At 46.1% G+C, this 27,227-nt stretch overlaps 1 protein-coding gene across 1 annotated transcript in view; it reads right to left on the reverse strand.

Moving 5' to 3' along the window:
- The window catches only part of tnni3k (TNNI3 interacting kinase), a 167,140-nt gene that overhangs the window by 10,962 nt on the left and 128,951 nt on the right, over positions 1–27,227 (reverse strand). The window contains exons 24-25 of the mRNA XM_072273253.1: positions 13,489–13,548; positions 13,209–13,378 (exon numbers count right to left, since the gene is read on the reverse strand). Of these exons, the coding sequence (XP_072129354.1) occupies positions 13,209–13,378; positions 13,489–13,548 (230 nt within the window). The remainder of the gene's footprint in view (positions 1–13,208; positions 13,379–13,488; positions 13,549–27,227) is intronic.

Here is a 27,227-nt window from a genome sequence, read left to right on the forward strand (position 1 = left end):
CAACTGGAAAAATGGGCCTGAAAATGGCAGATGGAATTTAATGCAGACAGGGTGAGGTGTTGCACTTTGGATGAACAAATCAAGGTAGGACATATACAGTAAATGGTAGGGCACTGAGGAGTGCAGAGGAACAAAAGGATCTGGGAGTTCAGGTACATAATTCCCTGAAGGTGGCATCACAGGTAGACAGCATTGTAAAGAAGGCTTTTGGCATCCTGGCATTCATAAATCAAAGTATGGAGTATCGGAGTTGGGATGTTATGGTGAGGTTGTATAAGACATTGGTGAGGCCAAATTTGGAGTATTGTGTGTAGTTCTGGTCACCTAACTATAGGAAGGATATCAGTAAGATTGAAAGAGTGCAGAGAAGATTTACTAGGATGTTGCCGGGTCTTCAGGAGTTGAGTTACAGGGAAAGATTGAACAGGTTAGGACTTTATTCCTTGGAGCGTAGAAGAATGAGGGGTGATTTGATAGAGGTTTACAAAATTATGAGAGGTATAGACAGAGTAAAAGCGAGTAGGCTCTTTCCACTTTGATTAGGAGAGATAAATACGAGAGGACATGGCTTTAGGGTGAATGGGGAAAGGAAACATTAGATTAGATTGAGGACACACAGTCCTCTTTTATTGTCATTTAGTAATGCATGCATTAAGAAATAATACAATATACAAATGATACATTGGTGGAACTTCACTCAGTGATGGGAGTGTGGAACGAGCTGCCATCTGACATGGTAAATGCGAGCTCACTCAAGTTTTAAGAATAAATTGGATAGATACATGGATGGGAGAGGTCTGGAGGGTTATGGACTGGGTGCAGGTCAATGGGACTAGTGGAATAGTTTTGGCACAGACTAGAAGGGCCGAATGGCCTGTTTTCTGTGCTGTAGTGTTCCATAGTTCTATGTTCTCCAATGATAAACGGAACCTTTTGAATTGTTTCAATAAACAGCATGGGACCGACGAGCTGCACCGCCTGCAACTCTCCCGTTTAAACTAACCGAATCACTGGATAATTTACAATGAGCCATAAATCTACCAAATGGAAACACTAGAAATTCTGCAGATTCTGGAAATCAGAAGCATCACACACAAAATGTTGGAGGAACTCAGCAGGTCAGGCACCAGCAGGACCGTGTGAGAATAGGACCGATCAGATGTGATAGTGGAAATGCGTGCATAGAGTCAGAGGAGGAGGCAGAGGTACATAATGAATACTTTGGGAAGTGAGGGAGGAGATTGCTGAGCCTCTTGTGGTGATCTTTGTATCATGAATAGGGACAGGAGAAGTACCAGAGGATTGGAAGGTTGCAAATGTTGTCCCCTTGTTCAAGAAAGGGAGTAGAGATATCCCAGGAAATTATAAACCAGTGTGTCTTACTTCACTAGTGGTCAAGTTGTTGGAAAAGACCCTGAGAGGCAGGATTTATGAGCATTTGGAGAGAAATAATCACAATAGGGGATAGTCAGCAAGGCTTTGTCAAAGGCAGGTTGTGCCTTACGAGGCTGATTGAATTCTTTGAGGATGTAACAAACACATTAATGAAGGTAGAGCAGTGGATGTTATGTATATGGATTTCAGTAAGGGATTTGATAAGGTTCCCCATCCAAGGCTCATTCAGAAAGTAAGGAGGCATGGGATCCAAGGAGACCTTGCTTTGTGGATCCAGAATTGGCTTGCCCACAGAAGGCAAAGGGTGGTTGTAGACGGGGTCATATTCTGCATGGATGTTGGTGACCAGTGGTGTGCCTCTGGGATCATTTCTGAGACCCTTCCTCTTTGTGATTTTTTTTTTTTATAATTGATCTGGGTGAGGAAGTAGAAGGGTGGGTTAGTAGGTTTGCTGATGACAAAGATTGGGGGTGTTGATGGTCTGGATGGTTCAGAGGTTACAGTGAGACATCAATAGGATGCAGAACTGGGTTGAGAAGTGGCAGATGGAGTTCAATCCAGATAAGTGTGAAGTGGTTCATTTTGGAAGGGCAGAAGACAATATAATGTTAATGGTAAGACTCTTGACAGTGTGGAGATCAGAGAGATCTTTGGGTCCATGTCCATATGACACTCAAAGCTGCTGCACAGGTTCAGTGTTGTTCAGAAGGTGTATGGTATGTTGGCATTCATCAACCATGGGATTGAGTTCAAGAGCTGTGAGGTAATATTATAGCTATATAAGACCTTAGTTAGACCCCAATTGGAGTACTGTGTTCAGTTCTGGTCACCTCACTACAGGAAGGATGTGGATATTTTAGAGAGTGCAGAGGAGATTTACAAGGATGTTGCCTGGATTGGGGAGCATACCTTATGAGAATAGGTTGAGTGAGCTTGGCCTTTTCTCCTTGGAGCAACAGAGGATGAGATCTGACCTGATAGAGGTGTATAAGATAATGAGAGACATTGATTGTGTGGATAGCCAGAGGAGTTTTAAGGTGTTTGGAAATGGGTAGAGGGATGGGGAGATGGCAGGGTTAAGTTTTTCAGAGTGGTGGGTGCGTGGAATACACTGCCAGCGGATGTGGTAGAGATGGATACAATATGGTCTTTTAAGAGCCTCTTAAATAGGTACATGGAGCTTAGAAAAATAGAGGGCTAGGGAAATTCTAGGCAGTTTCTAGAGTAGGTTACATGGTTGACATAACATTGTGGGCTGAAGGGCCTGTAATGTGCTGTAGATTTCTATGTTCTATGAACCAGAGGGGAACCAATATCCTGGCTGGGAGGTTTTCTGATACCACTCAGGAGAGTTTAAACTAGTTTTCCAGGGGGCTGGGACCAGAGCCCTAGGTCAATAAGGAAGGATTGGACAAGGAGGGAGAGAGAAACCAGGGAATTATAGACCGTTTAGCCTAACGTTGGTGGTGGGGAAACTGCTGGAGTCAGTTATCAAGGATATGATAACAGCACATTTGGAAAGCAGTGAAATGATCGGACAAAGTCAGCATGGATTTGTGAAAGGAAAATCATGTCTGACGAATCTCATAGAATTTTTTGAGGATGTAACTAGTAGAGTGGATAGGGGAGAACCAGTGGATGTGGTATATTTGGATTTTCAGAAGGCTTTTGACAAGGTCCCACACAGGAGATTAGTGTGCAAACTTAAAGCACATGGTATTGCAGGTAAGGTATTGGTGTGGGTGGAGAGTTGGTTAGCAGACAGGAAGCAAAGAGTGGGAATAAATGGGACCTTTTCAGAATGGCAGGTGGTGACTAGTGGGGTACTGCAAGGCTCAGTGCTGGGACCCCAGTTGTTTACAATATATATTAATGACTTGGATGAGGGAATTAAATGCAGCATCTCCAAGTTTGCAGATGACACGAAGATGGGTGGCAGTGTTAGCTGTGAGGAGGATGCTAAGAGGATGCAGGGTGACTTGGATAGGTTGGGTGAGTGGGCAAATTCATGGCAGATGCAATTTAATGTGGACAAATGTGAAGTTATCCACTTTGGTGGCAAAAATAGGAAAACAGATTATTATCTGAATGGTGGCAGATTAGGAAAAGGGGAGGTGCAATGAGACCTGGGTGTCATTATACACCTGTCATTGAAAGTGGGCATGCAGGTACAGCAGGTGGTGAAAAAGGCAAATGGTATGCTGGCATTTATAGCAAGAGGATTTGAGTACAGGAGTAGGGAGGTACTACTGCAGTTGTACAAGGCCTTGGTGAGACCACACCTGGAGTATTGTGTGCAGTTTTGGTCCCCTAATCTGAGGAAAGACATCCCTGCCATAGAGGGAGTACAGAGAAGGTTCACCAGATTGATTCCTGGGATGGCAGGACTTTCATATGAAGAAAGACTGGATGAACTGGGCTTGTACTCGTTGGAATTTAGAAGATTGAGGGGGGATCTGATTGAAACATATAAGATCCTAAAGGGATTGGACAGGCTAGATGCAGGAAGATTGTTCCCGATGTTGGGGAAGTCCAGAACGAGAGGCCACAGTTTGAGGATAGAGGGGAAGCCTTTTAGGACTGAGATTAGGAAAAACTTCTTCACACAGTGGTGAATCTGTGGAATTCTCTGCCACAGGAAACAGTTGAGGCCAGTTCATTGGCTATATTTAAGAGGGAGTTAGATATGGCCCTTGTGGCTATGGGGGTCAGGGGGGTATGGAGGGAAGGCTGGGGCAGGGTTCTGAGTTGGATGATCAGCCATGATCATAAATGGCGGTGCAGGCTCAAAGGGCCAAATGGCCTACTCCTGCACCTATTTTCTATGTTTCTATGTAAGGGCAAGCATTGAAGGGCAAAGTTGAAGTACCAGTTATGATGGGTTAGACCATAAGACATAGGAGCAGAATTAGGCCACTTGGCCTGTCAAGTCTGTTCCACCATTCAGTTATGGCTGATCCTTTTCTCCCCTCTGCAGCCCCACTGCCTGGCCCTCTCCCCAGTTTGATAGTTTGACCTGTGTGTATTTTAATGCTAGGACTATTATGGGTAGAGGTGATGAACTTCGACCATGGATCGGAACATGGAACCGCAATGTTCTGGTCATTACTTAAACATGGTTGAGAGAGGGGCAGGACTGGGTTATTAATGCACCAGGTTTTTGAAAAGATAGAGGAGGAGGTAAAAGAGGGTGTGGAATTGCACCACTAATCAGACAATATCACAGCTGCACTCGGGACACAATGGAGGGGTCAGACACAGAATCCGTATAGGTAAAACTCAGAATAGGAAGGGTGCAATCAGTGATGGTATTGTACTACAGACAATAGAGAATAGTCACCGAGACATTAAGAAACAGATCTGTAATCTGATGAAGGAAATGTGTAAAAATAATGGAGCACAAGACATAGGAGCAGAATTAGGCCATTCAGCCCATCGAGTCTGCTCTGGCATCCCAGATCTCCCCCTGCACCCCCCCCCGAACCTTTGCCGCCTTATCCTTTGATGCCCTGACCGATCAGGAAATCAACTTCCACCTTAAAAATACCTATAGACATGACTTCCACCAGAGCATTCTACACATTCACTACTCTGGCTAAAAAAAAATCTTTCTTACCTCTGTTCTGAAAGGTTGCCCCTCAATTTTGAGGCTGTGCCCTCTAGTTCTGGATACCTCCCACTATAGGAAACATCCTCATCTACCCTACCTAGTATTTTCAATAATTGGTAGGTTGTAATGAGATTCCCCCACATTCTTCTAAATTCCAGTGAGTACAGGCCCAAAGCTGCCAAAGGCTCTTCATACATTAACTCCTTTATTCCCAGAATCATCCTCGTGAACCTCCTCTGGACTCTCTGGAGTGCTACACATGCCCTTACACTTCCTCCCTTACCACCATTCAGGGCCCCAGACAGTCCTTACAGGTGAGGCGACACTTCACCTGTGAGTCAGCTGGGGTGATATACTGTGTCTGGTGCTCCCGATGTGGCCTTCTATATATTGGCGAGACCCGACGCAGACTAGGAGATCATTTTGCTGAACACCTACACTCTGTCTGCCAGAGAAAGCAGGATCTCTCAGTGGCCACACATTTTAATTCCACATCCCATTCCCATTCTGACATGTCTATCCATGGCCTCTACTGTAAAGATGAAGCCACACTTAGGTTGGAGGAACAACACCTTATATTCCATCTGGGTAGCCTCCAACCTGATGGCATGAACATAGACTCCTCTAACTTCCACTAATGCCCCACCTCCCCCTCGTATCCCATCTGTTTATTTTTATACACACATTCTTTCTCATTCCTTTTTCTCCCTCTGACTGTACCCCTTGCCCATCCTCTGGTTTCCCCCCCACCTTGTCTTTCTCCCTGGACCTCCTGTCCCATGATCCTCTCATATCCCCTTTGCCAATCACCTGTCCAGCTCTTGGCTCCATTCCTCCCCCTCCTGTCTTCTCCTATCATTTTGGATCTTCCCCTCCCCCTCCCCTCCTACTTTCAAATCTCTTACTAGCTTTTCTTTCAGTTAGTCCTGACGAAGAGTCTCGGCCTGAAACGTTGACTGTACCTCTTCCTAGAGATGCTGCCTGGCCTGCTGCATTCAGCAGCAACTTTGTGTGTTGCTTGAATTTCTAGCATCTGCAGAATTTCTGTTGTTTGAATTCCATTATCCAAATCATTGACAAACAATGTGAAAAGTAGCGGTCCCAAAACTGACCCCTGAGGAACACCGCTAGTCAATGGCAGCCCCTTTTATTCCCACTCGCTGCCTCCTGCCTGTCAGCCATTCCACTATCCATGCCAGTATCTTTCCTGTAACACCATAGGATTTCATTCTGTTAAACAGACATGCATGTGGCACCTTATCAAACAGCAGGAGTAATGATGGCACTAAACGGTGACTCCTTTACTTGCATCTTCGGAAACAGTTCTATTTCCATCTTTAAAGTCTTTATTTTTCCCTTTCAGGGTTCTTTTGAAGACCCTGACCTGGAGTTGCACACTGACTTCGGTCCTTCGCGGGAATGGGACCCGCTCTCAGGGTTTCACAACTGGCCGTTGTTCAACATGCCAAGGGTGGGCCTAAGAGTCCAGCTTGGATTTGGAAGCCTAGGATCTCAGGGCTCTGGAGACAGGCAGATTGAGGGTCAGTGTCACGGCAGGAGACCCGTGTGTCATCGGGGGAGTTGAAATATCTATGGCTGTGTGCCTGGGGACCTGGGATCTTTGAGATCTTCAGGCGCAGAGCTCGAGAAAAGCAACGTAACAGACTTTTAACATCGTAAACCAGCGAGATGTTATGTCTCCCTGCTCACTGGGAAAATGAAGACGCCTCCCTCTCCCCTATTAGGGAGAGAGAATGCCTGTGGTATGTCATATACTAGGTGAAATGTGAAGTCCCTGGGGTAACTGCAAGTCTGTGTCTTTGCTATTGTTTTGCTCACACTTGAGTGCTCAGTGGCGGGTGCTGATGTTTTTTTTGCTGGTGGGGGAGGGGATATTGTTGCTTGCCACTGCTTACGCGCAGGAGGGAGCAGGCTTTGGGGTTCTAACATTTAACTGTCATTCATTCTTTGGGGCACTCCTGTTTTCGTGGATGTTTGCAAAGAAAAAACATTTCAGGATGTATATTGTATGTATTTCTCTGACATTAAATTGAACCTTTAAACCTTTTGAAAATCAAAGTAACTGACATCCACTGCCTCTGCTTTGTCTGCCCTGCTTGTTACTTCCTCAAAGAATTGTAACACATTTGTCAGGCAAGATTTCCCTTTACAGAAACCCTGCTGACTCTGACTTATTTTATCATTTGTCTCCAAGTTCCCTGAAACCTCATCCTTAATAATAGACTCCAACACTTTCCCAAACACTGAGGTTTGGCTAACTGGCTTTTAATTTCGCAAACAGGAATTCTGCAGATGTTGAAAATTCAAGCAACACACATCAAAGTTGCTGGTGAATGCAGCAGGCCAGGCAGCATCTCTAGGAAGAGGTACAGTCGACGTTTCAGGACGAAGGGTCTCAGCCCGAAATGTCGACTGTACCTCTTCCTAGAGATGCTGCCTGGCCTGCTGCATTCACCAGCAACTTTGATGTGTGTGGCCTTTAATTTCCTTTGCCTTTCTCCCTTCATGAAGAGTGACATTTGCAATCTTGGAAACATAGAAAATAGGTGCAGGAGTAGGCCATTCGGCCCTGTGAGCCTGCACTGCCATTCATCATCCAACTCAGAACCCTGCATCAGCCTTCCCTCCATACCCCCTGACCCCTGTAGCCACAAGGGCCATATCTAACTCCCTCTTAAATATAGCCGATGAACTGGCCTCAACTGTTTCCTGTGGCAGAGAATTCCACAGATTTACTACTCTGTGTGAAGAAGTTTTTCCTAATCTTGGTCCTAAAAGGCTTCCCCTCTATCCTCAAACTGTGGCCCCTTGTTCTGGACTTCCCCAACATCGGGAACAATCTTCCTGCATCTAGCCTGTCCAATCCCTTTAGGATTTTATATGTTTCAATCAGATCCCCCCTCAATCTTCTAAATTCCAACGAGTACAAGCCCAGTTCATCCAGTCTGTCTTCATATGAAAGTCCTGCCATCCCAGGAATCAATCTGGTGAACCTTCTTTGTACTCCCTCTATGGCAAGGATGCCTTTCCTCAGATTAGGGGACCAAAACTGCGCACAATACTCCAGGTGTGGTCTCACCAAGGCCTTGTACAACTGCAGTAGTACCTCCCTGCTCCTGTACTCGAATCCTCTCGCTATAAATGCCAGCATACCATTTGCCTTTTTCACCACCTGCTGTACCTGCATGCCCACTTTCAATGACTGGTGTATAATGACACCCAGGTCTCATTGCACCTCCCCTTTTCCTAATCGGCCACCATTCAGATAATCTGTTTTCCTATTTTTGCCACAATCTTCCTACTGATTCTTGAAATATTGTGACCTCCATCTGTGATCTCTTCAGCAACCTCTTTCAGGACCCTGGGATGTAGTCCTCCTTAAGGTCACCTGGACCAGATCTTTGAGTTTGCCTAACACACTTTTGTCTGTAATAACTCACTCCTGCTCACTGACAGTTATGGACCTCGGGCACACTGCCTGTGTCTTCCACAGTGCAGACAAATGCAAAGTACCCATTAAGTTCATCTGCCAATAGGGCTATTGTTAAAGGGGAAGGCATAGGATATATACATCCCAAAGAAGAAGCATTCAAAAGAAAAGATGACACAACCATAGGTATATTTGGATTTTCAAAAGGCTTTTGACAAGGTCCCACACAGGAGATTAGTGTGCAAACTTAAAGCACATGGTATTGGGGGTAAGGTATTGATGTGGATAGAGAATTGGTTAGCAGACAGGAAGCAAAGAGTGGGAATAAACAGGACCTTTTCAGAATGGCAGGCAGTGACTAGTGGGGTACCGCAAGGCTCAGTGCTGGGACCCCAGTTGTTTACAATCTATATTAATGACTTGGATGAGGGAATTAAATGCAGCATCTCCAAGTTTGCAGATGACACGAAGCTGGGTGGCAGTGTTAGCTGTGAGGAGGATGCTAAGAGGATGCAGAGTGACTTGGATAGGTTGGGTGAGTGGGCAAATTCATGGCAGATGCAATTTAATGTAGATAAATGTGAAGTTATCCACTTTGGTGGCAAAAATAGGAAAGCAGATTATTATCTGAATGGTGGCCGATTAGGAAAAGGGGAGGTGCAATGAGACCTGAATGTCATTATATACCAGTCATTGAAAGTGGGCATGCAGGTATAGCAGGTGGTGAAAAAGGCAAATGGTATGCTGGCATTTATAGCGAGAGGATTTGAGTACAGGAGCAGGGAGGTACTACTGCAGTTGTACAAGGCCTTGGTGAGACCACACCTGGAGTATTGTGTGCAGTTTTGGTCCCCTAATCTGAGGAAAGACATCCTTGCCATAGAGGGAGTACAAAGAAGGTTCACCAGATTGATTCCTGGGATGGCAGGACTTTCATATGAAGAGAGACTGGATGAACTAGGCTTGTACTGGTTGGAATTTAGAAGATTGAGGGGGGGATCTGATTGAAATGTATAAGATCCTAAAGGGATTGGACAGGCTAGATGCAGGAAGATTGTTCCTGGTGTTGGGGAAGTCCAGAATGAGGGGTCCCAGTTTGAGGATAAAGGCAAAGCCTTTTAGGACTGAGATTAGGAAAAACTTCTTCACACAGTGTGGTGAATCTGTGGAATTCTCTGCCACAGGAAACAGTTAAGGCCAGTTCATTCTCTATATTTAAGGGAGTTAGATATGGCCCTTGTGGCTAGGGGGATCAGAGGGTATGGAGGGAAGGCTGATGCAGGGTTCTGAGTTGGATGATCAGCCATGATCATAATAAATGGTGGTGCAGGCCCAAAGGGCCAAATGGCCTACTCCTGTGTCTGTTTTCTATAGTATTTATGTATTCTTCAAATATACAAAGAGGCGACAATCGATATCGGACTGCTGGAAAATGATGCTGGAGAGTTTGTAATAGGGGACAATGAAATGGATGAGCTGAGTAAGTATTTTACATCAGACTTCACTGTGGAAGACATTGGCAGTATGGTGGGAGTTTCAGGGGTCATGAGGTGTGTGAAGATATCAGTATTAGGGAGAAGGTTTTTGGGAAACTGAAAGGTCTGAAGGTAGATAAGTCACCTGGACCAGATGATGTACACCCCAGAGTTCTGAAAGACGTGGCTGAAGAGATCGTGGAGGCATTAGTAATGATCTTTCAAGAATCACTAGATTCTGGAATGGATCCAGAAGACTGGAAAATTACAAATGTCACTCCACTCTTCAAGAAGGGAGAGAGGCTGAAGAAAGGAAACTATAGACCAGCTAGTCTGACCTCAGAGGTTGGGAAGATGTTGGAATTGATTACTAAGGATGAGATCTCAGTATTTGGAAGCACATGATGAAACAGGCTGTAGTCAGCATAGTTTCCTCAAGGGAAATTCTTGCCTGAAAAATCTGTTGAAATTCTTTGGAAAAAAATAACAAGCAGGTTGGACAGAGAAGAATCTCTTGATGTTCTGTACTTGTATTTTCAGAAGGCCTTTGACAAGGTGCACCTCGTGAGGCCTGATAACAAGCTCTAAGCTCATGATATTATGAAAGAATCTATCATGGATAAAGCAGTAGCTGATTGGCAGGAGGGAAAGAGTGGGAATAAAGGGAGTCTTTTCTGGTTGGCTGCCAGTGACTGGTGGTGTTGCACAGGGGTCTGTGTTAGGACTGATTCTTTTTAAATTGTGCATCAATGATTTGGATGATAGCTTTGTTACAAAGTTTGCAGGTGGTAAGAAAACAGCAAGAAGGGCAGGTAGTTTTGACTAAGTAGAGAGGCTACAGAAGGACTTAAGACTGATTAAGAAAATGGGCAAAGAAATTGCAGATGGAATACAGTGTCAGGGAGTGTATGATCATGCTCCTTGGTAGAAGAAATGAAAGAGTTGGCTATTTTCTAAATGGAGGGAAAATACAAAAAACTGAGGTGCAAAGGGACTTGGGAGCATATGCAGGGTTCCCTAAAGGTTAATTTGCAGGTTGTGTCCGTGGTGAGGAAGGCAAATGCAATGTTAATTTGTACGTTCTCCTCATGATGAGGTGGGTTTTCTCCAGGTGTTCTGGTTTCCTCCCACGGTCCAATGACATTCCGGTTGGTAGGTTAATTGGTCATTGTAAGTTGTCCTGTGATTAGGTTTGGGTTGAATTGGGGCTGTTGGTTGGTGCAGCTGGAAGGTCCTACTCCATGCTATATCTCCAATAGCCTGGATTGGAGAGTGTGTCTCATGAGGATTAGAAGTGCACAAGGTGAGAAGAGGCAAAACAAATAGACTGGACAGCCCAGAGCAGAAATGGCTAATATACGGGGGCATAATGTTCAGGTGATTGGAGGAAAGTATTGGGGAGCATGTTTGGGTTTTACAGCGTGCTGGGTGTGTGGAACATGTTGCTGGGGCCCAGATGAGAACATTAATCAACACACTACATATCTGTTCTGCCACAAACTTTTTGTGCATAGTCTGGGCTGAATCATGCCCTACACTGGAACAGTAACTATGTCACAAGCTGTGAACAAAGTCTAGGAATTACTCCCAGATCCCTTTGTTCTACCACACTCCTCAGTGCCTTGCCACTCACAGTGTAAGATGTACCCTGGTTTGCAACACCTCACACTTGTCTGCATTAAATTCCATCTGCCAATTTTCTCCAGGCGGTTGAGATCTCACTCTGAGCTTTGATAGTGTCTACTATGTTCTCAGTCTTGGTGCGATTTACAAATTTGCTGATCAGTCAGGAAACCTTGGTATAATGAGGGCGTTTCTTATCCCCCAGTCACAGGTGGTTCTCCTGGGGGAATGTCTCCAGACTTGCACCTCGCCAGCTCGAGCGATACACAGGAGCAGCAGCCCGTGACAGTGAGGTATCTGGGGGCGGTGCCAGGTATCAGCAGCCTAGCTGGTCTCCGGTCTGACTACACCCACAGCCTCCAGCTGAAACCAGAGCTCCCGGTCTGTGAGCTGCCCTGCTCTGCTCCACTGAGCTCTCGCTCTCCGTCCCAGGAGTATCAACGCATCTGATGTCTCCTCCATCTTGCCTTGGGCTGGTAAGTGCTGTCTTTCATGTCTCTGTTCATTCTGTTTTGGATATTTATGCTGTAAAATTCTCATCCGTTAGCACAGCAGGGTTGGTAGGGACTGACCATTCATTCTGCTCTTACTTGGAGTATGTTGTGGGAGAACAGAAACAAGACAAGTCTCTCTTCCACCAATCCGATATTTATCAGGAGCGCTGTGTACGCAGGGCCCACAGCATTGTCAATGATCCCTCTCATCTGTCCTACAATCTCCTTGACCCCCTACCATCAGGCAGGAGGTACCGGAGCATTATTTCTAGAACCGTTAGGATGAGAACCAGTTTCTTCCTGCAGACTGTAAGACTATTGAACTCCCTGTTTCATCACATATGAAACACCAGTAACATTATATTGTTTACTTTTTAACTTGTGTTGCAAATGCACCTTATTATTAATTTATTTGTGGTAATATTACTGTATGTGTTGTGCGTAAGTTGAATGAACTGTGTTGTGCACCTTGGTCCAGAGGAAGATTGTTTTGTTTGGTGGTATTTATGTACGGTTGAATGACAATAAACTGAAATTGAAGATTCTCCTCGGGAAGTGAAGCTCGGAAGCTGGTGGTGTGAGACACACACACAGTACTGGGAACACCCAGCTCTCCCCCGGGTTCTCCACTTCCATCACAAAAATTGTCCCCAGTATGTGGGTGAGGGGTGGAATCTGGGGGAGGAAGGTAGTTGCTGGGAATGAGGGGGAATGAAACAGGATCAGTGTATGATTGGTGTCAATGAGTGGCTGATAGTTTGCATGGTCTGATGGGCCAAAAGGCCACTTTCTGTGCTGCAAGTCTCCACAACTGATCTTGCCTCAAGAGGATGAGAGAAAATGGATAAATGTTTTGGGGTGCCAAATCTTTTTTTTATATATATACACACACATATATATTAAAAAAAACCCACATCACCCATAGAATCCCAACCCCACCCTACTCACTCCACTCCAGCTTTCACCTCACATCACCCACCCCACACTACTCCACCCCAAATACCACAGCAGCCCCAGTCTACATTACCTACCCCACCCAACTCACTCCACCCCAAATACCACATCTACTTCACAAACCTCATGCCAAACCTGCAACTCAACCCTAACCCCATGAAAACACTCGCCCCACCCAACATCATCCCACCCCACAGCCCACGTACCTCTGGGACCAGGCCGCGTAGGCCCGCGCATTGAGCGCATACTCCAGCTCAAAGCGGGTGCGTAGAGCAGCAACGTGACTGCGGCCAGGACCTCCCCGTGCCAGCAGGCAGTCGGAGGAGGAGGAGGGTGAGAGGGAGCCGCTGCTGTTGCTGGATGCCGGGGACATTAGCTGGATTGGAACAGAGGGAAGAAGAATGAGGTGTTAGATGGAGACGTAAACTTAGCTGCCACAGTCCCGGTCAAAGATTAGGGCAGTGGTGTGCACACGCTCTCACCCACCTCAACGTTGCACAGACACTCCTCCAGGTTAGTCACCATTTCCGAAAATTCCGGTCGTTCCTGCGGCAAAAGAACAATAAAGAATTTTGTGAGCCTGCTGGTGTTGATACTTGTGGCCCAGCTGGTGAGATAGAGGTGTACAGAATTATGTGGGACATGGATAGGGCAGATAGTTGGAAGCTTTTCCCCTAACAGGTGTGTAAAACCAGAGGTTTAGTGTGAGGGGCAGAAGATTCAGAGATTTGAGTCACGGAGTCATAGATCATGACAGCACAGAAACCGGCTCTTCAGCCTGTCTAGTTCATGCTGAACTGTTATTCTAGACCCATTGACCTGCATCTGCCCCGTATCCCTCCACACCCTCCCATCCATGTACTTTTCCAAACTGCTCTTGAATGTTGCAATCAAACCCGCCTCCACAACTTCCACTGACTGCTCGATCCACACTCTCACCACCTAATGAGTGCAGAAGATCCCTCTCAGTTCCCCTTAAACATTTCACCTTTCACCCTCAACCTGTGATTTCCAGACGTAGTCCCACCCAACCTCAGTGGAAAAAGCCTGCTTGCATTTACCTTATCTATACCCTCATAGCTTTGTACTCCTCTATCAAATCTCCTCTTGATCTCCGATGCTCCAGTGAACAAATCGTAACTCATTTTCATCTTCTGGGAGGATATTATTTCCTTGCAGTGAGTAGTTGGAATCTGGAACTCTACGCCAGGGAGAGTGGGGTGGGGAGGGGGGGGTCTCATATTTTAAGTATTTGAATGAGTACCTGAATCACCAGGGGAGAGATGGGGATACACCAATGCTGTGGTTAGTGTGGTTGGTTTGCACAGACATTGTTGGCTGGAGGGCCTGGTCCTGCTATCCTGTTCATGACAATGGGTTTGATTCCATACTGTCCCCTGAACCAGAGAAGCCCCCTGAGGGGCAATGGCCATGGGGTGTGGACATGCAAGGTTGGTGGGGTCAAGTGATGACTGCGTTGGGAAGTGGACAGTCCGATGAACTATTCCTGCAGGAATGTTGGTGACTGGGTGATCTGTGTGTGCGCCCGTGGCTCTGCACCACCCGCCTTAACGCCTGCACCACGTTTGGGGAGGAAGTGACTATCTGCCGGGGCTGCCCTACATCCCAGGTACAGCTGGAACGTCACCCTCTGTCTGACCGAACTGGGAGCCACATAATCTGCAATCGCCATTCCAGATAGGGGATGGGTTCCCGGAAGGATGTGTACCTATAGGCACTGGAACACCAGGGAGTAGTTTTGGGAGAGGAGTCGGTATGGAAGCCCATCTCTCCAGTCATTCAGTCCTCACACGTTGGGCATGGAGTCAAATATCACAGAAACGGGTCCTTCAGCCAACCTAGTCTGTGTCCAACTGTTATTCTGTCCAGTCTCATCGACCACTGTAGCACAGAGGTTATCACAACGCTTTACAGTACAAGCAACTGGGGTTCAGTTCCTGACACTGCCTGTGAGGAGATGGTATGCTTTCCCCTTGACTGTGTGGGTTTCCTCCCAGTCTAAAGACATACCAATTGGTGATTGTAAATTGTCCCATGATCAGGCTAACGTTAAGTAGGTAGATTGCTGTGTGGCACGGCTCAAAGGGCCGATTTTGTGCTGTATCAACAAACAAATAAACCAGCTGGCCTCCGGACCATAGCCCCCATACTGTTCCCATCGATGTACCTATCACACATCTTTTAAATACTGAATTCAACCTCTGCCTCTGTCTGTGTGGAGTTTGCATGTTCTGCCTGTGACTGTGTGGGTTTCTCCCAGGGTGCTTTGGTTCCCACCCATATCCCAAAGTCGTGTGGGTAGGTGTGTTAATCGGCTGTTGTAAATTGTCCCTAGTGTGTGGGCGAGGGGTGGAATCAGGGAAGAGTTGATTGGAATGCAGGAGGAATGAAATGGGATCAGTGTAGGATTGGTGTCAATGGTCTGCATGGGTTTGATGGGTTGAATGGCCTGTTTATGAGCTGCACACCCCTCTCCCAGTCACTGACTGACTGCCCCACTGTAGTCACGGAGTCTGGTTCCCACTGCCTGAGTGGCTGATGGGACAAGATTCAACTGGATCTCTGCAGAGCAGATGGTGAATGGGAAGGACTTGCAGAGCAAAGTTCTGTGGGTGAGACTGGATGGGCAGAGTGGCCTGACACCAGAGGAGTTTGACTGATGGACAACCTTTCAGTCAGCTGATCTTTCACCCTCTGGTTTCCATAAAACCGTAAGACAGGAAAATAGAATTAGGTCCTTCAGGCCACTGAGTCTGGTTCACCATTCCATCAAGTCTGATTTATTACCCCATTCTGCCTTTGACACCCTGACTGATCAAGAACCTATCAACCTCTGCTTTAAATATAACCCAATGACTTGGCCGCCACAGCTGTCTGTGGCAATTAATTCCACAGATTCACCTCCCTCTGGCTAAATATATTCCTCCTCATCTGTTTCCAGCTCTGTCCCCCCACCACATGAACCCTGGTGCTGACGGGTCGGGGGGGGTAGCAACTCAGTGGAGGAGCACTGGGCGCCAGCCGGTTTCCTGGTGTTGGTTACGCTGACCCTCCACAGGAGCGCCACTGTGGAGATCCGGGTGGCCTCGTCCCTCGGGACCCTCCTACTCTGCCACAACAGGATCACTAGCCGGACATTCAGAACCTCCCCATTTGCTCGGCCGCGTGACTTGGAGAAGCTGGAGCTGAGTGTGAACGCCATCTCAAGCATTCGCGGCAGCACGGTCTCGAGCCTGGCCAAGCTCCGACTGCTCGCTCTGGCATGGAACTGGGTTGTTACCCTGGGTACAGGCACCACCATCCATTCCGACCTCCACGCCCTGGAACTCTTCACCAACACCATCTGCCGTGTCACCCCCGCGGGCATTCCACGACCTGTTGCGACTGGACCTATCTGGGAACTGGCTCCTGGCCTTGGCTGCACTCTGAGCTGGAACTGAACCTCAACCCGTGGCACTACGCCTGTGGACTGCGGGAGCCGGCCACCTTCCTCAGGGCAGCACCACCAGAGTCTGAACCACAGTCAACCACTGGCTTGCGTGAGCACTGAGAGCTCAGGGGAGAGGACAATGCAGGAGTTGGTGGACAGGGACTGCAACCAGGCCCGAAACGGCACTGGCAGCCCCGGCAGTGGGAAGGAGCGACAGTATACACAGGACTTGGTGTTGGCTGCTCTCTTCTCTTTCATTGGTAGGTAGACCCAGACCTAGAGTGTGACCTACTTACAACTGTTCAAGATTTCTGCACATAGGTCGCTGTGTGCTGTCCCCTCCCCCTGCCCCCAGGAACCCCATCCCCCAAACTCCCTCCCATTCATGGATGACCACAAGATATCAGAGCAGAATTAGGCCACTCATAGAACATAGAATAATACAGCATAGTACAGGCCCTTCAGCCCACAATGTTGTGCCAACCTTCAAACCCTGCCTCCCATATAAGCCCCCACCTTAGATTCCTCCATGTACCTGTCTAGTAGTCTCTTAAACTTCACTAGTGTATCTGCCTCCACCATTGACTCAGGCAGTGCATTCCACGCACCAACCACTCTCTGAGTAAAACCCTTCCTCTAATATCCCCCTTGAACTTCTCACCCCTTACCTTAAAACCATGTCCTCTTGTATTGAGCAGTGGTGCCCTGGGGAAGAGGCGCTGGCTATCCACTCTATCTATTCCTCTTATTATCTTGTACACTTCTATCATGTATCATGTCTCCTCTCATCCTCCTCCTCCTCTCCAAAGAGTAAAGCCCTAGCTCCCTTAATCTCTGATCATAATGCATACTTTCTAAACCAGGCAGCAACCTGGTAACTCTCCTCTGTACCCTTTCCAATGCTTCCACATCCTTCCTATAGTGAGGTGACCAGAACTGGACACTCGACCCACTAAGTGTGCTCCGCCCTTCACCATGGCTGAATCCCATTCTCCTGCCATCTCCCTGTAACCTTTGATGCCCTGCCTAATCAAGAATCTATCAACCTCCATTTTAAACACACCCAATGACTTGCCTTACAGACATTTGTCACAATGAATTCCACAGAGTTACCACCCTGTGGCTAAAGAAATTCACGCTCATCTCCATTCTAAAGGGACATCCTGTGTGTATGCCTTAATTCCTTCTATTAAACTGCAAGACTATACACTTCCCTACACTGTATTCCATCTGCCAATTCTTTGCTCATTCTCCTAAGCTGTCTAGGTCCTCCTGCCCACTCCCTGCATCTTCAACACTACTTGCACCACCACCCAGAGATTCTTGGATGGTCAGGGCATTTAAGGGATATGGGGAGAAGGCAGCAGATTGGGGCTGAGGGAAAATGGATCAGCCATAATGAAAAGGAGGAGCAGACTTGATGGGCCAAATAGCCTAATTCTGCCCCTGTATCTTATGTTCTATCTTTGTATATTCTGCAAACTGAGCCAAAACCATCAATTCAGTCATTGAAATCATTCCCATATAAGGTGAAAAGAAATTGTCTCAACACTGACTAGTCACCAGCAGCCAAGCAGAACAGGCCCCATTTATTCCCAATCTGTACCTCCTGCCTCTTGGCCAATCCTCTGTCCACGCTGGTATCTTTCCTATAATACCATGGGATCTTACTTTGTTAATCAGCCTCATGCGTGGCACCCTGTCCGCTCACTTGGAATGCCATTCTCCATCTAAACTTACAATATTCAGAGGAAAAATTGTACCACCACGTGACATCTAAGGAATGGTAGTTAACCCTGTGTGTTGGGATATTCTGAGCGATGCTGTCCGTTGGTCTGGGTTGACCATAGCTGTCTACATAGTTTACACAAGCCGGGTCAGAATGATATAGAGAGAGCAACTGCCCATGCAGCGTACTCCCCCTCTCCATGAAGATGATGAATCGAAAGGAGGATCTGATACAGTTTGACATCAGCGTTGCAGGAGATGCCAGTCAGTGTTGAACTCAACTGCCTTAGGGACCCCAGCCCCAGATTTTTCCTCTGGGTTTAGTCCTGAAGCCTTCCCCATGAGTATATGTAGCCGCAAGGCAGTGGAGGTTTGAGATCAGAGTTTTTCTTCTCGATGAGCTGTCAACCATAACTGACAAGCCATATCTGTTGGATTTTGTTGGGTATTTATGGGAGTAATATCAGAGACGTCTGTTAATACAACATCCTCAGCAACCCTCCCATGTGCTGGATTAGCAGAATGTATCTTGAACCTTTTTGAGTTCTGAGTCAGTGATCTCCAAGTGTTCAGACTGTCAAACCGCACTGATGCTGTGGCTCAGACAGTTGCCTGTTCTTGTGTTTGTAGGGGTGGTTTTGGGGACAATGCCGCAAGTTAAGGGTCTGGTTAAAGTTTAGTGACAGGGATAAGGAGGAGTCAACTCCTCCATGGATGGTCCCAAGACTGGTTGTGAAATGGAGGTGGCAACCAAATCCTGTAAAAACCCAAAGCTACAGAAACACCATCATCCCTGGGAGAGGAGGGATACACCATGAAGACAACTGGAAAGACTGGCCAGGACAGAGGACTATGCCCCAGTAGGGATGATGGGTTTAAGAAGATGATGAGAGGGAGTTAGAAGTCAAGGGCAGGAGCTCGTGCTCAGATCAGAGTCACACACCAGTGATCGCTGTGGATGAGTGGAGGCTGGTACGACTGAGGTGTTTGCTTTAGGTAGACACGTGAATATGCAGACAATGGAGAGACATGGACCATGTGCAGGAAGATGGGATTAGCTTAATTTAACATTATGGTCAGCACAGACACGGTAGATCATATAACCTGATTGGGGGACTAAGTGGGTGCCACACCTTGCCCAAGGGTGACCTGCAGGCTAGCAGAGGGAAGGAGAGCCTTACACTTTATTTGGTAGAGACATATCTCCACACTGCCACCCATCATGTATCATATCTCTGCCTTTAGTACCACAGAACAGACCAAGGCTGTCTAATCTGAGACAATCAGAGCATTCCACAGATCTACAACTCTCTGGGGTGAAAAAGTTTATCCTCAACTCCGTTCTAAATGGCCTACCCCTTATTCTCAAATTGTGGCCTCTGGTTCTGGACTCCCCCCAACATCAGAAACATGTTTCCTGCCTCTAGCAAGTCCATCCCCTTAATAATCTTATGTTTCAATCTGATCCCTTCTCATCCTTCTAAATTCAAGTGTATATAAGCTGTCGCTCCAATCTTTTTCAACATATGACAGTCCTGCCATCCCGGGAATTAACCTTGTGAACCTACCCTCAATAGCAAGAATGTCCTTCCTCAAATTTGGAGACCAAAACTGTACACAATACTCCAGGCGTGGTCTCACCAGGGCCCTATACAGCTGCAGAAGGACCTCTTTGCTCCTATACTCAACTCCCCTTGTTATGAAGGTCAACATGCCATTAGCTTTCTTCATTGCCTGCTGTACCTACTTCTCCAATCTCTTTAGTCTCACCTCATCACAGATATGAGTCCTGATGAAGTGTCTCGGCCCAAAACATCGACTGTTTACTTTTTTCCATAGATGCTGCCTGGCCTGCTGAGTTCCTCCAGCATTTTGTGTATGTTGCTTGGATTTCCAGCATCTGCTGATTTTCTCATGTTTGTCACGCTTGTTCTATCCACTCTTCTAAGTAACTGAACACTGATTTATTTTCTCTCCTGCATGGTTCTGACAGATTGGATGGGTGAAATATTACTGTCTCCACAGACACAGCCCGACCCACCGAGAATTCCCATCAGTCCTGCTTTTATCACTGTTTCCTGCTCTCCTTTTAACCGTCCCTGTCCCCTCCCTTTCAGGAGCAATGGGACTGACAGTGGCAGTTGTCACTGTCCTGTATAGGAAGGGAGTGTGTCCCAGGAAGAAGAGATGGCCAGTAAGCAGGCCAGAGTCAGGACACCCAAGGAACCAGATCCACGAGGGGTTTCCTCACTGTGACTTTACCGGGAAACATCTAGGAGAGGCTGTGTCATCAGAAAGTTCAGACAATCACCCCCAGCTCTCCCATGTTCGTCTCCAGACTGGGCAAAGAGACAGCAAAGAGATGTTTTGTCCCCAACATCACACCCAGGAGCCGAGGCTGGTGTGGAATTACTGCGCCTGTGGGCACCATGCTCTGGCACACATGTTCCGAACCGTGCCCACTAACTTCGTTGGGAAGCCAGCTGGTAAACTTTCTGTTGGGACAACACAGGGAGACAGAGCTGGGAATGTCTGGGGCATCGACCAGAAGTTATTTCACCTGCTGGAGGGTTCGAATTGGGGTGAGTCACTGATGCTGTGTCTGTGGAGTTTGCATGTTCTCCCTGTGACCCCTTGGTGCTCTAGTTTCTTCCCACATCCCAAAGACATACAGGTCAGTGGGTTAATTGTACACTGTAAATTGTCCCCAGTGTGGGGGTGAGGGGTGGAATATGTGGGGAGTTGATGGGAGAGTGGGGAGAATGAAATGGGATCAGTGTCAATGAGTGGTTGATGGTCAGCATGTATTCAAAGTTACACAATAAAGTCGGTCAAACCCATCCACGTAGACTAAAATAAGATCGGAAGACAAGCAGAGGTTGGCTATTCAGCCCATCAAGTCTGCTCCACCATTCCATAAGGCTGATTCATTACCCCTCTCAACTTCGCAATCATGAAATCTAAGAGACTACTAGACATGTATATGGAGGAATTTAAGGTGGGGGGGGGGTTATATGGGAGGCAGAGTTTGAGGGTCGGTACAACATTGTGGGCCGAAGGGCCTGTACTGGGCTGTACTATTCTATGTTTTTTTTATGTTCTATGTTCAACCTCATTCTCCTGGCTTCTCCCTGTATCCTTCTGTTGCCCTCTAATGTCTACTAAGCCAGTTCCATTTTTTCACCTTTGGCCCATTTCTCTTCAGACTTTTCCTGTCCATGTTTTTTAAACATTGTAATTGTCCCCACCTCCTGAACTTCATTCCATATACCCATTACCCTCTGTGTGGAGAAACTTGCCCTTTAGCTCTCCTTTCAATCTTAAACACAAGGGATTCAGCAGATGCTGTTAATGCAGCAACAGACATGAAATGCTGCAGTCTTGGAGAGGGTGCAGAAGTAGTTCACCAGGATGCTGCCTGGATTAGAGGGAATGTGCTATAACAAGAGTTTGGACAAACTTGGGTTATTCTTTCTGGAGTGACGGAGGCTGAGGGGAGATCCAATACAGGTTTATAAGATCATGAGAAGCACGTGAGGGAGGTGGACAGTATCTTTTTCACAGGGTTGAAATGTCTAATACAAGAGAGCATGTATTTAAGGTGAGAGGGTTCATTTCAAAGGAAATGTGAAGGGCAAGTTTTTTTTAAATGTAGAGAGTGGTGGGTGTCCAGAATGTGCAAGCAATCGTGGATGCATTAGTGACCATTGGAAAATGATTTATAGATTCAGGATCAGTTCCTGAGGACTGGAGGGTAGCTAATGCTATCCCACTTTTTAAGAAAGGATGGAGAGAGAAAGCAGGGAATTATAGATCAGTTAGCCTGACATCAGTGGTGGGGAAGATGCTGGAGTCAATTATAAAAGATGAAATAGCGGCACATTTGGATAGCAGTAACAGGATTGGTCCGAGTCAGCATGGATTTACGAAGGGGAAATCATGCTTGACTAATCTTCTGGAATTTTTTGTGGATGTAACTATGAAAATGGACAAGGGAGAGCCAGTGGATGTAATGTACCTTTGAGGAAGGACATTCTTGCTATTGAGGGAGTGCAGGTAGGTTCACAAGGTTAATTCCTGGGATGGCGGGACTGTCATATGTTGAAAGATTGGAGCAACTGGGCTTGTATACACTGGAATTTAGAAGGATGAGAGGGGATCTGATTGAAACATATAAGATTATTAACGGATTGGACACGCTAGAGGTAGGAAACATGTTTCTGATGTTGGGTGAGTCCAGAACCAGAGGCCACAATTTGAGAATAAGGGGTAGACAATTTAGAACAGTTGAGGAAAAACTTTTTCACCCAGAGAGTTGTGGATTTGTAAAATGCTCTGCCTCAGAAGGCAGTGAAGGCCAATTCTCTAGATGCTTTCAAGAAAGAGTTATATAGAGCTCTTAATGATGGCGGAGTCATGATGGCATTTATATACAGGCTTCCCAACAGTGGCTGGGAGTTGGACCACAGGTTACAACAGGAAATAGAAAAAGTGAGTCAAAAGGGCAATGTTATGGTAGTCATGGGAGACTTTAACATGCAGGTCAATTGGGAAAATTAGGTTGGTAATGAATATCAAAAGAGTGAGTTTGTTGAATACCTATGAGCTGGCTTTTTAGAGCAGTTTGTCATTGAGCCTACAAGGGGATCAGTTAGACTGGATTTGGTGTTAAGTAATGAACCGGAGGCGAATAGTAAGCTTAAGGTAAAAGAACCCTCTGGGGACAGTGATCACAATGTGATTGTGTTCAACCTGAAATTTGATAGGGAGAAAGTAAAGTCTGATGCAGCAGTATTTCAGTGGAGCGAGGGAAATTACAGTGGTAGGAGAGAGGAGTTGGCCAAAATAAATTGGAAGGAGCTGCTGGCAGGAATGTCAACAGAGCAGCAATGGTGTGTGTTACTGGGAAAAATTAAGAAGTGCAGGACATGTGTATTTCAAAAATGAAGAAATACTCAAATGGTAAAATAGCACAACCGTGGCTAACAAGGGAAGTCAAAGCTACTGTAAAAGCAAAAGAAAGGGCATAGACCAAAGCAAAAATTAGTGGGAAGATAGAGGATTGGGAAGTTTTTAAAAACCTACAGAGAGCAACTAAAAAAAAAAATCATTAGAAGGGAAAAGATGAAATATGAAAGCAAGCTGGCAAATAATATCAAAGTCGATAGTAAAGCTTTTTCAAGAACGTTATAAATAAAAGAGAAACAAGAATGGATATAGGTCCACTAGAAAATGGAGATAGCAGATGAACTAAATGAGTATTTTGCATCAATCTTCACTGTGGAAGACACGAGCAGTATGCCTGATGTTGTAGTGTGTGAAGGAAGTGAAGTGGGTGCAGTTACTGTTACATGGGAGAAGGTGTTCAAAAAGCTGAAAGACCTAAAGGTACATAAGTCACCCGAACCAGAGGAACTGCACCCTAGGGTTCTGAAAGAGGTAGTGTTGGAGATTGTGGTGGCATTAGAAATGATCTTTCAAAAATCATTGGACTCTGACATGGTGCCAGAGGACTGGAAAATTGCAAATGCCACTCCACTCTTCAAGAAAGGAGGAAGGCAGCAGAAAGGAAATTATAGTCCAGTTAGCCTGACCTCAGTGGTTGGGAAGATGTTAGAGTCAATTGTCAAGGATAAGGTGATGGAGTACTTGGTGATACATGACAAGATAGTACAAAGTCAGTACTTAGTACAAGTACTGAGGCTTTATAAGTATGGTTTCCTTCAGGGAAAATCCTGCCTGACAAACCTATTGGAATTCCTTGAAGAGATTACAAGTAGGATATATAAAGGAAATGTAGTGGATGTTGTATACTTGGACTTTCAGAAGGCCTTTGACAAAATGCCATACGTGAGGTTGCTTAAGAGCCCATGGTATTACAGGAAAGTTACTGGCATGGTTAGAGTATTGGCTGATTGGTGGGAGGCAGTGAGTGGCAATAAAAGGATCCTTTTCTGGTTGGCTGCCAGTGACTAGTGGTGTTCCATAGGGGTCGGTATTGGGACCACTTTTTATGCTGTATATTAATGATTTGAACGATGGAATAGATGGCTTTGTTGCCAAGGTTGCAGATGATATGAAGATTGGTGGAGGGGCAGGTAGTGTTGAGAAGACAGAAGGACTTGGGTGAATGGGCAAGAAAGTGGCAAATGAAATACAATGTTGGTTATGCACTTTGGTAGTAGAAATAAATGTGCGGACTATTTTCTAAATGAGGAGAAAATCCAGGAATCTGAGATACAGGGGGACTTGGGAGTCCTTGTGCAAAACACCCTGAAGGTTAATTTCCAGTTCAACTTGAGGAAGCCAAATGCTATGTTAGCATTCATTTCAAGAGGTCTAGAATATAAGAGCAAGGATGTGATGCTGAGGCTTTATAAGGCACTGGTGAGGCCTCACATTGAGTATTGTGAACAGTTTTGGGCCCTCCATCTTAGAAAAGATGTGCTGGCATTGGAGAGGGTCCACGGGAGGTTCACAAGGATGATTCCAGGAATGAAAGGTTATCATACAAGGAATATTTGATGGCTCTGTCTGAACTCACTGGAATTCAGAAGGATGAGGGGGGATCTCATAGGAACTCTTCAAATGTTGAAAGTATGTTCCATGGTGGGAGAGTCTAGGACAAGAGGGCACAGCCTCAGTATAGAGGGGCATCCTTTCAAAAGAGAGATGCGGAAAAATTTCTTTAGTCAAAGGGTGGTGAATTTGTTGCCACATGCAGCTGTGGAGGCCAGGTCATTGAGCGTATTTAACACAGATTGATAGGTTCTTGATTGGACATGGCATCAAAGGATATGGGGAGAAGGCTGGGAACTGGGATTTAAGAGGAGATTGAGGAAAAAGTATCAGCTATGATTGAATGATGGAGCAGACTTGATGGGCCAGATGGCCTAATCCTGCTTTTATGTCTTATGGTCTTATTAATGCAGGATGTGTGTATGATCAACAATGCCCAAATCCAGGAGATTGAGGGGAGATTTGATAGAGCTATACAAAATTATGGGTGGGTATAGATAGGATAAAAGCAAGCAGGCTTTGCCCACTGAGGTTAGGTGAGACTGCAGCTACAGGTAATTGGTTATGGGTGAAATGAGGTGAACTGTTTAAGGGGAACATGAGGGGAAACTTCACTCAGAGGTGGGAACGAGCTGCCAGAGGAAGTGGTGCATGCAGGTTTGATTGCCACACTTAAGAGCAGTTTGGATAAGTACACGGATGGGAGTGATATGGAGGGTCATGTTCCAAGTGCAGGTCAATGAAACGAGGCAGAGTAACATCTCAGTGGAGACTAGAGGGCTGAAAGGCCAGTTTCTGTGTGGTAATGCTCTGTGACTCAGTGCAGCAGTGAGGTGGAATTGTTGGAACCTCTTCCAACTGAGATCAACCCAGTGTTAATGTATCTCCTGCTTTGGGTGGGGTCAGGAAGGGTGAAGGATTAACTGGGGAGATGCAAAGGGCTGCAGGAGTGTGTGAGGATATAGTCAGAGAATATGCTTGGCAGTTCTGGGCTGAGATTTGAAGCTTAAAAAACATTGGAATTCAGTACTCTTAAGTCTCCAATTGATCAGGTGTTGAATGCAGACACAATATTGTACAACGGGGAAACCAGCCATTCAGCCAAACAGCCATGCTGACCAAGATTCCCATCTACGGCAGTCCCACTTGCCCACAGTTGGCCGATTTGCCTTTAAATCTTTCCTATCCATGTACCTTTTAAATTTTGTTAATGTATGTGCGTCAACAACTTCCTCTGGCTTCTCATTCCATAGACTTGAATCACTGTGAAATTCCCACCATCATTTGTCTTCCCTGAATTCACACTTATCCGAATTAAACTGCATTTGCCATTCCTCAGTAAACTTGTCCAGCTGATTGGGATCTCCCTGTAAAACCTACTGGCTGTAAAACATGTGTTGTGAAATTTGTTATGTGGCAGCGGTACATTTCAATACAAAATAATAACTGTAAATTACATTTAATATATATTTAAATTAAGTGGTGCAAAAAGAGAAAAAGTAGTGAAGTCATGTTCATGGGATCATTGTCCATTCAGAAGTTGTATGGCAAAGGGAAAGAAGCTGTTCCTGAAACATTGAGTGTGTGCCTTCAGGCTCCTGTACCTCCTCTCAGATGGTGGCACTGAGAAGAAGGCACGTCCTGGGTGATGGGGGACTTGAAAGGAAAGGAACGTCGCATCCGGAGTTTCTCCAGTTAGTGGACGATTTCTCTCCACGCCCCTCTGACGTAGTGGGGAACCGCGTACGAGGCAAGTTACAGCAGTGGTTTGCCATTGCCTTCTGCTGGGTGAGTTTCCAAAGAGATCACCAGCTCGTAACCCAGCATGGATGGAAACCGTGCAGGGGAGCCAGCTGGATTCGACCTTGGGACCTTTCGTCCCGAAGTCCAGCGCTGGTGCCACTACGCCACCAGCCGGGTTTAAAGAAGGAAGCTGCCTTTTTGAGGCATCACTCCTTGAAGATGCTAGGAAGGTTTGTGCCATCGATGAAGTTGACTCAGTTTACAACTTTCTGCAGCTTACTTTGATCCTGTGCAGTAGCCCCCTACCATACCAGACTGTGATGCAGCCAGTTAGAATGCTCTCCATGGTTCTTCTATAAGAAATTGGTGATATACCAAATCTCCTCAAACTCCGAATAAAATATCACTGCTGCCGTGCCTCCTTTGGAACTGAATCAACTGCCAGGATAGATCCTCCGAAATGTTGACACCCAGAAACTTGAAATTGCTCACACTTTCCACTTCTGTTCCCTTTGAGGACTGGTGTGTGCTCCCTCGTCTCATCTTGCGCTTTCTGGTCCACAATCAATTCTTTGGTCTTACTGACGTTGACTGCAAGGTTGGTGCTGTGCCACCACTGAACCAGCAGATCTATCTCACTTGTGTATGCCCTCTCATCATCTAAAATTCTGCCAACAATAGTTGTGTCATCAACAAATTTATAGATAGCATTTGGGCTGTGCCTAGCCACACAGTTATGGATGTAGAGAGAGTAGAACTGTGGGCTAAGTACACATCCTTGAGA

The sequence above is a fragment of the Mobula birostris genome, chromosome 12, assembly GCF_030028105.1.
Source record: "Mobula birostris isolate sMobBir1 chromosome 12, sMobBir1.hap1, whole genome shotgun sequence".
Classification (NCBI taxonomy): domain Eukaryota; kingdom Metazoa; phylum Chordata; class Chondrichthyes; order Myliobatiformes; family Myliobatidae; genus Mobula; species Mobula birostris.